General features: G+C 45.8%; 1 protein-coding gene and 1 pseudogene across 2 annotated transcripts in view; one reads left to right on the top strand and one right to left on the bottom strand.

Annotated features, from left to right (window-relative positions):
- The first annotated feature begins 779 nt into the window (after nucleotides 1-779).
- The window catches only part of SFXN1 (sideroflexin 1), a 39,689-nt gene continuing 26,613 nt past the window's right edge, over nucleotides 780-13,855 (top strand). Inside the window, exons 1-3 of one of the 2 annotated variants that reach the window (XM_027605211.2) lie at nucleotides 780-978; nucleotides 7,420-7,725; nucleotides 13,380-13,554. In XM_027605211.2, the coding sequence (XP_027461012.1) occupies nucleotides 13,391-13,554 (164 nt within the window). In that variant the 5' untranslated portion in view covers nucleotides 780-978; nucleotides 7,420-7,725; nucleotides 13,380-13,390. The remainder of the gene's footprint in view (nucleotides 979-7,419; nucleotides 7,726-13,379; nucleotides 13,555-13,855) is intronic. The other variant, XM_027605210.2, reaches the window with a different exon arrangement.
- On the bottom strand, nucleotides 7,334-9,604 carry LOC113928512 (annotated as a pseudogene).

Below are 13,855 nucleotides of genomic sequence, written 5' to 3'. Positions count from 1 at the left end.
TGTTGATCCCTGCACGAACACACTGCCTCCCTGTATTTATAGGATGAGTCACTCCACCTTACTCTTTTCTTCAAAATTGTTTTGGCTATTTCTAGTTCTTTATTTTTCCATATACACTTTATAGTCATCAAGTTGTACATACACACTCAATACACTAGATTTGTCAGAATTTGGTTTGGAATTGCATTGCATTTATAGGTTATTTGAGGAAGAATTTATGACTTTAAAAATGGAATCTTCTCCTCCATGAATATGATGTAATTCACCATATAGTAGATTTCATCTGCCCCCAAGATATACCTAAGAACCCAGTAATTCTCACCACCTCATCTGTATCAACCGGATCCAAGCCAACCCTGTAGCCTCCCTCCCGGCCTCTTTCTGCCTCCACATCACCTCCCCTATGGCCTGTTTTCCACACAGTAGCCAGAGCCATTCTTTTAAAGACATAAGTCAGTTCGTGGCCTTTGTGCCGCCTAAAATTGCTTTGTGGCACCACCGGTGCCAAACTCCACACTTTGGGAAACACGGCTTTCAGTGAACAAATGAGTGAGTGAATGGGTGGCTGCGGACCCTTTGCAAGACCCTGGCAATAAAGAAATGATCGAGTAAGGGGTGGTCCCCTCGGGGAAACCCAGATGGAAAGCAATGGCATTGGCCTAAGCCGAGTGCGCCTCACAAGCGGCGAGGAAGAAGTTGGGAGTTCACCGCGGTGACGGAGAGCGGGGAGGAGACAGCCGCGAAAGCGCGGGCACGGGGGAGCGCGCGGGGCGCGGCGCGAGGCTGGGCGGAGAGCTCCGCGACTCCGGGTTGGGTCCGGGGCTCCACGCGGCCGCCTCGCTCCGCACGGGGACGCGCTCCGAGGGCGCGCACCGGGCCGCGGCGGCGCACGGGGCCGCTCTGGCGGGAGAAGCGCTTCCGGTGGCGGCGCAGACGGCGCTGAGTGAGTCCTGCGAGCGGCGCGGGCGGTGGAGAACGGTGAGTCGCGGGCGGCGGGCCGGGCCGGGTGGCGAGAGCGCGGAGGGTCGAGGGCCGGGGCGGGGGCGCGCGTTCGAGGGTTGGCGGCGCGGAGACCGCCCCCCCCGGGCGGGATGTCAGGAGCCCCCGCGCCGTGCCGGGGATTTCGGGGCCGGGGTTGGCGTGGGGGGGGGGGGCGGCGCACCTTGGGGACCCCTACCCTCCCGCTGCCTGGCAGCTTCCCCGCCTGCAGCAGCCTGACCTGCCCCTGAGGTCCCCCTGAGCCCGGGTGGTGGAGTGCGTCTCGCCCCGGATGGGAAGGGGCTCACTCATCCACGCCGGCACGCGCCCTGCCACGCTGTGCCCGGCGGCCGCGTGACGAAACTCCCCGCGGTGAGGACACCCAAAATGGCTGCCGCGGGGACAGGCCACCGCGCTACGGCCGCCAGTGATTGCCCGGCGACCGGGTGTTACCGACCCCCGTGCCCCCACATTCCGAGCTCTTGGCTTCTCCTCCTGGCGCAGAGCGGGGCTCCGGGGTCAGAGAGGAGACCACCTGGCCCCTGCCCTGGAACCCGCAATCTTGGAGGAAAGAGATAGGTGAGAGAGTGGTCCTGGACCGACCTTGCATCTCCATGCTCTCTAGATCTTTCCCACATGTCACAGGTCTCTAACCTTCCCAGAATGACAACCAAGGCATCCACTAAGTGCATGCAGGTGACTTAGGTTCATTGACTTTTACATTCTTCCAGCCCTGTGAGGTTCTTGGTTTTGCTTTCATAATCCTGATGCAAAAGCTGGTACTCAGAGAGGTTGAGTGACATGTGCAAGGTCACACAGTTGGCCGTCTCTAGAGCAAGGCCAAGTCTCAGCTTAAATGTTACTTGCTCAAAGATACTTTTCCTTGACTGTGTTGTCTAAAATTGCCCCCTCATGCAGGCATTCTTTGTTAGACTACTCCTGTGATTTTTCTTTCATACCATTTGTCATCAGTTGAAATTAACTGTGTTTCCTTGCTCGTTTTTTTCTCATCTTGCGACCAGGGCCTACTTTTGTCTTGCTCACCTATCCATCAATTGCCTGTACCAGGTAGACCCTCAATGAATATTTGTTGAGTGCCTTAATGAAGAAGCCTACTTCTGAGTGACTTCAGAGCTCAGGCATTCAACCACTTCATGGACACCTGCCTTCTGAACCCCAACTGCATTTTGTTTGTACTTTTCTCAAACTCATAATTTCTTCTTCTGCCTTGCCCTCTAGTTTTTGACTTGGGCACCTCTTGATTTTCTCTTCCATTGTCCATCCCCAGTTTCCAGGCGTTATATAATAGGTGGGAAGTGGGTATGCAGGTAAATAAGGAGCCTTTGCCGCTCTTATGGTGCTGGACTCAGACTTGACATACAAGATGCGTGAGACGAGAGCGGAACTCTTTGGGAGGATGAGTGGAAGCTCTACCAAGAAGTTCTGGGAACTCAAGCAGGTCCTTTCTTCCTTTAGGACTGCAGGTGTCTAGCTTGCAAAAATGACAGTTTGGAAGGAAAGATCTATCTGTTCCTATCTCGCCTAGCCCTACGTATAATTGCTCCAAGTATGCATTCAAGTGTTAGATTGGGAAGGTTTTTAAGCCCATGGGCCTTCTGGAAAGGGACAGTATCTGTGGTTGTAGTTGTAAGAGAGGAACCTGTATAGCAAAGCTGGCTATACTTCAGGGTCAGTCAGATACTTAGAATGCTCTTAATACTCTGTAGAAGTTTTATGAAATCTCATGTGGATGGGTATAGAGAGGAGCCAACTGGGAGGAAGCATTCCCCCCACCCTTTACTTCCTGGGGAAAAAGCTTAGAGGACATCCAGAGCAGCAGTAATCTTAAAAGCCTGTCCATCATCCAAACTTTTTGCTCTCCAGTACCTTAGAATAAAATATGGCATCTACAGCCATCCTACTGTGCAAGCAGTGGTCAGATGTATTTAGTTGGAATATAATCATGGGTGGAACTGACCTTTTGTGTGAGGTTAAAGGTGAAAAATCAGTAGCAATAAGTCATAAAAAAAAAGGCTGACTTATCTAGAATGTGAAAAATTATTAAGTTAGAGTACGTATCACACCTATACGTAATTATACAAAGTTCAAAATTACTAAGTTTTTAGTTAACTATTACTTTGTCAAATGTTTTCAGAGACATTATATGTAATCTGATTTGACTCTTTGAAGTGGGTAGTAAAATAAATACTCAACTGAATTCATCCAAAATACTACAGTTTGGTAGTATTTTAACATTTTTATAGGCTGATGCCACCATCTCAAGTAAAAACCAGTTAAAAATAATGGATGAGAACTTCATCCATCCTAAGAAAGTGATTAAGAAACCCAAGCCCAAAGTTGATCTTAAGGACTGAAATATGGCCAATGATTCCATTGTCACTGGGATGTTCTCAAGGTAACCCAAGAGTGAGGTCTGCATTGTGGGGTGGGAGATAGGGGGTGAGGAGGATGCCGGCAGAGAGACAGGCAGAAGGCAATAATTCTCCGTGTCTTCTTGATTCTAGAAAAGCCCCCTAGAATAGAGAAGAGTATGCAACAGAAAGCCATTGATGAGTGGAAATTCGCTTTGAAGGAGTCTAGGTCTTTGCCCAGGATTCAGCTTTCTGGTCTGTAATTTGATCTCCTGTGTGGCCACGCCTATGAGAAAGGAATGGGGTGTGTGGACAAGCAGCCCAAAGCTAAACAAATTAGTAAATGTGCTATTTAGGCTCCTCTAGTTAGGGTGATTGCCAAGGGCAATCACCTCTTGCCACATCACCTCTGGCCTCCCAAGGGTCAGAAGCGTGGCGGAAAGTCAGACAGAAGCAGCGCTTCCAGGCTCTGCCATCTTGCGGGTGATGCTTGATTTTTCTGAGCAGCTCTACAAATAAGGGACGTTTTCTTGGAGGACTGATATGAGGATTTGGCATCTCATAATGCCTGGAAAGCCTAGTGTCTGGCACATAATGGGTACTCAGTCATGTACCGCAGACAGTGACGTTGGCCGGGTGTTTCACACCTGCTTGGCCCTAACAGGGCCAAACAAACAGGGCGACCTGGCTTTCTTACCTCTTTCAAACCTCTTTCAAAGTTGTTTTAATTACTAGCAAATTTCCAGTTTAATAATTTAATTTCCATTGTTAATTTTTAGTCAGGGTTAAAGGTCTTTGTTAAAGAGTCCCTGATGAAAAGCACATTCTCTGCTAACTTGTTACCTGCAAAATTTTGGAAGAAAAATTTTTTGCCAATTTAAGCATTTTCTTGGCATGTAGCTAAAGGTTGGAAAATAAAGTTTATCTTGGAAAAAAGTGATTTTTGTTAGACATTTCTGATCATCTTCTTCAGGCAGCCAAGCTCCAGTCCATTTCTTCCCCAACCCCATCACCAGCACCACCACCACCACCAGCCACTGCATTTATGGGCAGGACTTCAGCCAGTGAGGACAGGAGCTCCCACTCATGGGGAACTGGCTCGTTAGACATATGCCCTACCTTTGTTTAGCATTTTACAATTAATAAAGGTTTAAAAGCTATCTTGTACACCTCAGCTTACTAATCTTACCAACTCTGTGAGCCAACTCTTTCCTCTATCTTATAGATAAAAATATTGAGGCTCAGAGATGTGAAGTGACTCACCTGGTGACATGCCTAGAAAGGAAGTGACATAATCAGGAGTTCAGTCCACACTGCGTTCGGTCCAGTCCAGTTCTGATTCCAAAGGTTGTCAGAGTAGGTGCTCACAGGACCAGGCCACAGGGCAGGGAGCTAGCCTCAACAGGAACCTGCCAGAAAGAACAGGCCGAGCAACCAGCATTAACAGCCAGGGAGTCATCTAAACATCCGTACTGGCCCTGCAAGAGGGTCAGCATCATTCCGCAGCTGGCAGGAGATTGGGTCATTGTTTATTTATTATTTTTATGTTCTTTCCAGCATAATTCTCCCAAACTTACCTAATCATAGGATACCCCTGGTGTACTTCTTAAAAATCTAATTCCTAGGCCCCACCAGAGCTCTACTGAATCAGAATCTCCAGGAAAATACTTTCCTGGTCACAGCTGCTTCTCCAGCGAGCCGGGTTCTGGAGCTGGACAACTTAGGTTCACATTCTGCCACCCCTACTTACTTGATCAAGTTTGCTACCCACCCTTGGAACCTGAACTATTGTGAGGGTTAGATGAGATAATCATACAAGAAAAGCTCTTAGAATATAAGGTTATTAAATTAGTGGTTATTATGAAGTAGTATCCTAATTTTGTTGATAACGATCCAGGAACTTGGAGCAGTGGGCTAATGTATACAAGGTCACAGCGTCATTGGTGGAGCTGGGATGTGAGCTCAGATCTGCTGTCTCCACAAACACGGTCGCCTGATCAGTACACACCACTTCCTTCCTTCCCTCCATCCAGGGATCCCCAGTTACAGAACAGTTGGGAAGGTACAGCTTGGAGCCAGGAATTCAAGCTCAGCTCACCAACTCGTTCAGTGAACTTATTTGGAAACGAAACTGATCACCATTGCCTAATCAGTGTAGACTTCACCAGCCATGAGGCTTATATGTGGTGGGAGGTGGTCCTGGGCCTAGGAACAAGGGGGTGGTCTTTACCCTTGCATAGCTGTGCGCTGACTGTGTGACATCTAACCTACCAGGAAGGCAGAAATGCCCTCCCAGAAATGTTCATGAAGATTGTGATGTAGTTTAAATAATGACTTGGGGAAAGATGGAGTTCATTAACATTGCCAGTAGGCCTATAATGTCTTACTGCGTTAGGAGTAGAAGATCTTTGTCATGGCGCTCATTTGGGCTTTAAAAATTTATAAACTTGGAGTTAAGTACATGGGTGGTGCAGTCGATTGAGCGGCCACTTCATGGTTTCAGCTCAGGTCTTGATTTCAGGGACATGAGATCAAGCCCCAAGTTCGGCTCTGCACTCAGCATGGAGTCTGCTTAGGAGTCTCTCTCTCCCTTTGCCCTTCCCCCCACATGCCTGCTATGTCTCTCTCTCTAAAAATAAATCTTTTTAAAAAATTTTTTATTTATTTATTTGAGAGAGAGAATGAGCAGGGGGAGCAGCAGGGAGAAGGAGAAGCAGACTCCCCACTGAGCAGGGAGCCTGACACAGGGCTTGATCCCAGGACCCGAGCCGAAGGCAGTTGCTCAACCAACTGAGCCACCCAGGTGCCCCTAAACATAAATCTTAAAAAAAAAAAAACCTTATGAACTCTGCAACTTGGTTATTATGGATTTCAGAGCAGGCTTACTCCATTGAAATAATGGTTATTTTGAAAAGTGCATGGATTTGGATACCAGAGTCATTCAGCAAGACTAGTGATCTGGTAACTCAGTTGAAGAGTTTATCATCAGAGTTAAGTGATGTCCATACAGAGTAAGCTCTATGTGTGAAGCATGCCTACAAGTTTTTTGGGGGAAATTTAGGTTGTATTCATTAAAATATGATTGTTTTTCAACTTACTGTTTACTGTGTGTTGGGTCTTTCCAAACCCAGGATCAAGCCAGGGTTAGACAAGAGAGGCCTTCAGTGGATATTGAATGCATAAAGTAATTTTATTTGTGAATGAATGAATAAAAAGACTTGGAGAAATTTATTTTGATGAGGCTGAGACTATTTATAAACCTTAGCCTAGAGATTGAATTTTAAGTTATTTTCCTCCTAAGAAATTATTTCTGTCCCCTTTCAGGGGTCAATTAATGAATCAACATATATAATATGTAAAATAATCTCTTTAGAAATCACTCTTTTTTTTTAAGATTTTATTTATTATTTGTCAGAGAGAGAGAGAGCACAGGCAGGGGGAGCGGCAGGCAGAGGGAGCAGGAGAAGCAGGCTCCCTGCTGAGCAGGGAGCCCGTTGCGGGGCTCGATCCCAGGACCCTGGGATCATGACCCGAGCCAAAGGCAGAACCTTTGGTCTGCGCCCCACCCAGGCACCCCTAGAAATGACTCATTTAAATGCAATCTAATTCTCTAATAATTAATGATCCCAGATAGCCACATCCTGAGTTCATTGTAAGTGATTTTGTCTTTAAGTGATAAAGCCTTGACTATCTTCTGATAGCAAAGTGATGTCAGTCAACCACAGAAAACTTTTTAAAATCTCACTTTTTTTTCCTCTTACAAAAAATATTTTAATACCTTTAAAATACAAATTTCTCTATAAAATTACTCATGGAAAAGATTTTTAAGTCAGAATTAACACCTCAACTGATGAAACTTCAGGAAGCTCCTTACAGCTATTTAAGTATACAAGCAGGTCCCAGCCATTTCCCAGTCATGCCTCTGTTCTTGACTCTTAACAGCCTCTGTCCCTCTTTAGCAGCCCCTGTTCCATCAGTTCAGATCATGAAAGCTGAATCTCTTGAACATCAGAAATGTGCCAAGATGATGTGGTGTAAACCATAACATTTTACTGTTGACCATCTGCAGTTATCAAACCAGCTGGTAACTGGCTCGTAAGTTCCTGCTGGGGAAGCTCTTCACTTAGTCCCCCTGTGGCTGTGATGCTCCACCCCTCCTGTCTCTCTTCATGGCCTCTCCGAATTTCGGAAGATGTTTCAACAGTTGCGCACAACTGTCAAAGCCTCAGGTAGACGTGCAAAGGGAATAGCCTCCCACTGAAGTCTTCTGATTCTCGACATGGCATCTTTCACTCGCTTCCGGTGTGGTAAAGCTGAGCAACTCACACATTCTTGAACACAGTCTTTGGTCTCCTGTGCAGTCTGTCCCTTTAAGGTATGGCATTTTTCCTTATCCATGCTACTTCTGCGATCCAAAGATATATATGTTGTTCTCTGAAACTTTTTTTTTTTTTTTGAGAGAGAGGAAGAGAGCATGAGCAAGGGGAGGGGCGGAGGGAGAGGGAAAGAGAGAATCTCAAGCGGACTCCACACCCAGCACAGAGCCCAGCATGGGGCTCCATCTCACCACCCTGAGATCATGACCTGACCCGAAATCAAGAGTTGGGTGCTTAACCAACTGAGCCACCCAGGCGCCCCTCTCTGAAACTTTCTTTTGAAACATTTTGGCTTCTTGATCATTCCTGCTGTCCCCAGTATGATCATAAAGTTGTACAACATAATGACTTCATCCAGTGTTCTCTGCAGAAATTCCTAGTTGATGAGTACCTGTTATAAAACTGCCAGAACTATGTGCTCAGCTCTGTTGGAGAACAACTCTCTCTAAAGGTGTCTGATCTTTGACCAGGCTCACCCTGGGCAGGGTGAGGGACCAAGCCCAGGAGCCGCAAACCTCCAGACAGCTGCACACTTTATGGCTGAACCAGACTGCGATGAAACCAAACCAGTTCCTTCCTCTCCCACCCCTGGGGACTTGCCTTCCTCTTCACAAAAGTGCCTGAAGTGGCTTTGGCACCCCCACCCTCTGGCCCAAATAGTTGCCCCCAAGTATGCAGGGACCAGTGCTGCCCACCAGCCAGTGGGCGCCCAGGACACAGTGATTTGACCAAGCAGTCAGGACCTGCCATGGCCCAGCCAACAGGTGGAAAGGGGGCATGCCCCAGGGACCCCCCCCACATGGTGGCAAAGGCCATGTGGGCACATTCGCCCTGAAGGTGGCTGTAGGGTCAGAGGCCCAGGTGAGCTTCAGCCTCCTCCCTCAGCCAGCTCCAGGTACAAAATGCAGCATGCCTGGGATGCTGATGGGAGGGGTCCCCAGCAGCACCTCAGCGCCCCCTCCTCCAGCAGCCTGACTCAGTGCACAAAGAGCTGCTGCTTGGTCCGCAATCAGAGCACCCAAGCTTGGGGATGGACAGGAGGGAGATGAGTACCCAGGGCCTTGGTGGGACCACTCCTGGTCCCACTGTTTAATGTGGAATAGGACACAAATTTTTAAAAAAGAAAAAATGAAAGTAGGACTCCTGATTATAGAAACTGGTTGATTTATTTAGAGTTGAGAAAGTGAAGTGTGCTTGAAGGTTCATGCATGAAAAGGCTTGTCTAATTGAAACATGGGAGTCACAGTTAATAATTAAAATTTTACCTGGCTTGAGATCAGCTGTCTTTGTAAGAATGTTAATATGGCATTCCTGAGTAGGCTTTATGTTTTTGAAATTCGTAGAGGCAGAGACAGATGATCAAGGCTAGTTGGTATTTCGTATACCAGTATATAGCGTTATTTGAAATCCTTTCTAAGTAGGGAAAATAGTGCTGTATTAGTTTCCTAATGCTGCTATAACAAATAACCGCAAAGTTAGTAGTTGTAAAATAGTACATTAACCTATAGTTCTGGAGGTCGGAAGTCTGAAATGAGTCTGTGTTACTTTTGGAGGCTCTTTGCCTTTTCCAGCTTCCAGAGGCTGCCCACACTCCTTGGCTCACTGCCCCACATCACCCCAATCTCTGCTTGTCTCACATCTGTTCCTCGGACTCTGCCTCTCCTGCCCTCCTCTTTCTCTTGTAGGGGATCTTGTGATTACATCAGGCCCACCGGAATAAGCCAGGGTAGTTTCCCAGTCTCAAGATCCTTAACTTAATCACACCAACAAAGCCCCTTTGCCACAGAAGGTGACATATTCCCAGTGTGTGGGGATAGGATGTGCACATCTTGGGGAAGAGGCACTACTCAGCCTACCAGAGGTCCATACAGGGCCCATCGATGTATGCCTTCAGTGTTGAAGTTTGGTGGGCTTGGCCTGAAGTCTGAAGATCAACCTCCTTCTTCTCTTGCTGGGTAGATAAGGGTTAGTTGGGAGCAACATCTCAGATTCTTACTTCCGTCTTCTATAAAAATGGTATAGTATTCATAGAGCACACTATCATGAGAACTGAGATAGAATGTTCTGCCACGGGCACATAAGTAGGGGCTTGCACTCTTAGGCAAGCATCTAGCCCAGTTCCTTGCCTGTAATACAAACTCCAAACATGTTGAGGTTCATTTCCCCCATCTCTCTCCTTTTTCTTTGCCTGTTAAGGAAAGACCTTGTGAGGCCTCCACAGCCCTCTTGCTCACGTGCTCCAGAGTCACCACAGGCTCCTTGTAGTGCAGAACTTCACAGTGTCAGTAGAAATGTTCGCATTAGAGGGAAAAAGAGGGCCTCAAAGAGACCAGTTCTGTGCGGGCATTAGTTGGTATACTTTGAGGGGAGCATGGCTAACAGAAAGTGGTAGAGGAGAAAGAGGGAAACTGGCAGACCAATGCCCAGGAGTGCAGTCCTGCTGTGGTCCTGCAGCTTTTCTTCTGCCACCGACACCAGTCACACCACCTGGGCGGGTTATCTGCCCCCCCACCCCCCCACCCCCCCGGGCCTCTGTTTCCTCATCTGTATGGTGCAGTTAAAAATGGTAGGTCTTTTTAAAGACCCTATCCAGCTCTTATGCAATTAGGACGTTTTGATTTTATAAAGTAACCAGGTTTTAAACCCAGATCCTGTTTGTGGCAACTTGACCCAAATGTCGCTTTCTATTTCACAAATTGGAGATGGTCTGTTATGAAGAACTAGGATTCTGTGACTGCAACGTGTTAATTTGGGGGATGATGTATGTTAGGTGTAAAGGACAAGTAGTGATGGTGAGGGTTGTACTTGAAGGCAAGTAAGATTACTTGGTACTCAGTTTTATGAGAACAGTCTGTATCAGATATCTACCAGGGAACACGGTGATTGCTGAGGCCTGAGGAGCAGCATAGGCAGTCCAGAGAAACGCCAGGAAGGAAGCCGCTCCAGCTGCACATACAGCCACAGCCTGGTGCCCAGACTGCAGGAGGGCCGGGCCAGAGCGCCGGCACAGTCCCACGCCCGGCCTCTTGCTAGGCCTATGGAATCTGAACCTTGAGACAGGAGATAGTAATAGTCTTTGCAGAGGGACGTGTGATGTGTGTGTGCAGTCTCTCCCTACTTGCTACCACCATGGCTCAGAATTTTTAGAACTTGCAGAGACGACCATCTCTGCAGTGTCCCCCTCCCCTAGGCTGGCCCCTCAGGGTTGTATGCTCCTCTCTTCACTATCCCAACATGGGAGTCACCACCTACCAAGGTGTTCTTCCTTTTGGCCAGTTGGACTACGGAGAGGCTGTCTTGCAGGACACCATGCTCTCCTTGCTTTTTCTCCTGCTGGTCACTCCTTGTCAGCCTCCTTTGCTGTAACCCCACCTGCTGAATCCACTCCATTCCCTGTGGGGCACTAAAGAATCTCAGCAGGGCCCCAGGTCTCTGCAGACATGTCTAAAAACTACTGCTGTCCTGAATGAGAATTGGAGATTTTGTTTTGCTTTTTTGCAAGTGTTATAAATAACACATTTGACGTATTCTAATTCGAAATTTAGACATTTCTCATACAATGGTACAGCTCTTTGATGTACATTGTATTTCTTGTATCCCTGGACTGGATGCCCATGATGTTGATGTGTCCTAATTTGAAATTCAGATGTTTCTCTTACCACAGCTCAATCAGCCAAAACCCAGCAGGGACAAACCTGTAGTCCCACAAAGTCATGCTCATTGGTTTCTTGCATTGAGGGAGACCGCAGACCAGGGGAATAGAGTGTGTCTCGCCAACAAAGGAGGAGATAAAGCTTTCAGAGCATCTTGGAGAACAGTGGACTTTCAGGGAAGCTTTAGTGAAGCAATATTTTGATTGGCTTAAACCAGGGCTGGGTGTTGAGGTCTAGACTGTGATGTGGCCCCACTGCTCTGTTTCCTTGGAAATTACAAAGTTAAGAAAATTGTGGAATTGTCGTGTCCAGAACCTCCCTAATCTGAAGCTCCACACCTGTGCTGGAAATCCAGGCTCCTTTTCATTGTCCAGAGTGGGATGTTTCATTCTTTCTGTTTTGAATTCAAATAGCAAAGATTATAGAAGACACAATGTCTTGGTGACATAAGAAAGCAGTAGTCATCCAAAGTAGGGCAGTCTTATGACACTTTATAGCTGAGACCTTGGGGGCGATAGGGTTTCCCATTAACCTTACAGCTGGCTTTGTCCTTGCTTGTTATTCCAGCTGTGGCTTTATGAGTAGCAGGGCTGACTTTCTCAGTCTTACTGACCAGCTATTTCACAGGCACTGGATCCCTCACATCTCTTGTCTTAACATGCTCGAGTTTGATCCAGTGGGCTGTGATACTTACTAGTTTGAGATTTTGAGAAAGTATAAATGACAAGAGTGCCTAGCATCTGCACCTGGCATCTTAAGGTACCTAAGAACTTGAGAAGCACTAAAAAATAACTTCATGAAAAATGACCTGGAAAAGAAAGCTGCTATTCGAACTGATATTAGAAATGTAGGGAAGGGAAACAGGAATAAAAAAGCAGTGGTTTGAAGCCTTCACAGTGTTCGATCCTTCAGTCTGCTAGTGTCACACAGAGAGATCTAGTCTAAGGAGATCACCAGCTTTGAGGGAAAAGATCATAGACAAGGATACATTATTTATCATGGTGAAAAACTGAAAATAATTTAGACATTAAAGGTGTTGTTACATACCTAAAATGAATATTTAGTGCCATAGGGAGTGCTCATGAAGTAAATGCAAAAAAAAAAAAAATCAGGAAATTACAATACAGAGTATAATATCAACTTTATTTTTTATTTATATGATATGTATAAAAAATGTCTGCAAGGCATTACCAAAACATAAAGGATGGTTATCTCAGTGTGGCTAAATTATCAAAGATTTTGGTTTTTTTGTTCTATATTTTCTACAATAATACAGTGCAGTTCTAAAAATAAGTTTATATCACTCAGAGAAAGAAATTAGCTACTTTTGGGAAAACAGTAATGGTTCTTAGCTATAAAATAGGTATCACATGAGGGAAATGATACGCTACAGTGTTACTCATATTTGTGGGTTTGTCGGAATGTGTTTTTCCCACCATGTCCCTGTTGGATTGAGGAACATAAGTTTGCATTTTTGTTTGGTGGTTTATATGTTGAACAAGGCTGAGTGAATCTGAGTCTTTTTCTGATTGTGGAATTTTCAGCATGTAACCAATGCTTTTTGCATTATTAGTCACTTCTACCGGTAGAAATAACACAGTTAGTAGACCAGAAGGGAGTAGTAGTTTGGCGTCGGTTGTCGTACCCAGAAAAGGGGTTTCAAACTTCAGACCCTGTTACTGCTGATGTTATTTTTAACTTTTTCTATTTCTACTTTTTCTAGAGTATTTCTAGGCTTCCAAAAGTTAAGGAATGATAAAATACCATGTATCTATCTGGAGAAATATGTGGGAAATTATTGAAATTTGGTTAAGATCAGTTGGGATTTATGGACAGAGTAACTTTGGAGTTAGATTGTCTTTCTGCCATTTATAGCAAAGTTATTTTTATAAAGAGGAATGTACATAAATCTTTAGCTGGAAATTAATGTGACTATAGAGTTTCTAAAATGTGTAGCAACATTGTAAGTCTTGACTAGACTTGTCTTTTTGACCCTCTAGAGTCCAGGACGATGTCTGGAGAACTTCCACCGAACATTAACATCAAGGAACCTCGATGGGATCAAAGCACCTTTGTTGGGCGAGCCAATCATTTCTTCACTGTAACAGATCCCAGGAATATCCTGTTAACCAACGAACAATTAGAGAATGCAAGAAAAGTAGTGCATGATTACAGGTAACATAAATGATTATACTTTTTGATTAATACGGTAATAGGTCATCATGTTAACCTATTGTCTTTAAACCTTCACTTAGTGATTTTACAACTTTTTTTTTGCAATGGAATCCTCTTTACCAAAAAAAAAAAAAAGGAGGAAATAGGAAGACGTGTTTTATCCCCTGAGGCTGAGCCTTAATGCAGATATCTGGGGTTCACAGTGACCTGAAAATAAGACAGCCATCCCGCCAACTCCTAGGTACCGATCTGTGAGGTCCCCTTTCCCAGTGCTCTGCCTCCTCCTCTCCAGTACGTCCCT

Source organism: Zalophus californianus, chromosome 5, assembly GCF_009762305.2.
Source record: "Zalophus californianus isolate mZalCal1 chromosome 5, mZalCal1.pri.v2, whole genome shotgun sequence".
Lineage (NCBI taxonomy): Eukaryota > Metazoa > Chordata > Mammalia > Carnivora > Otariidae > Zalophus > Zalophus californianus.
This window is presented reverse-complemented; position numbering and strand designations above follow the sequence as displayed.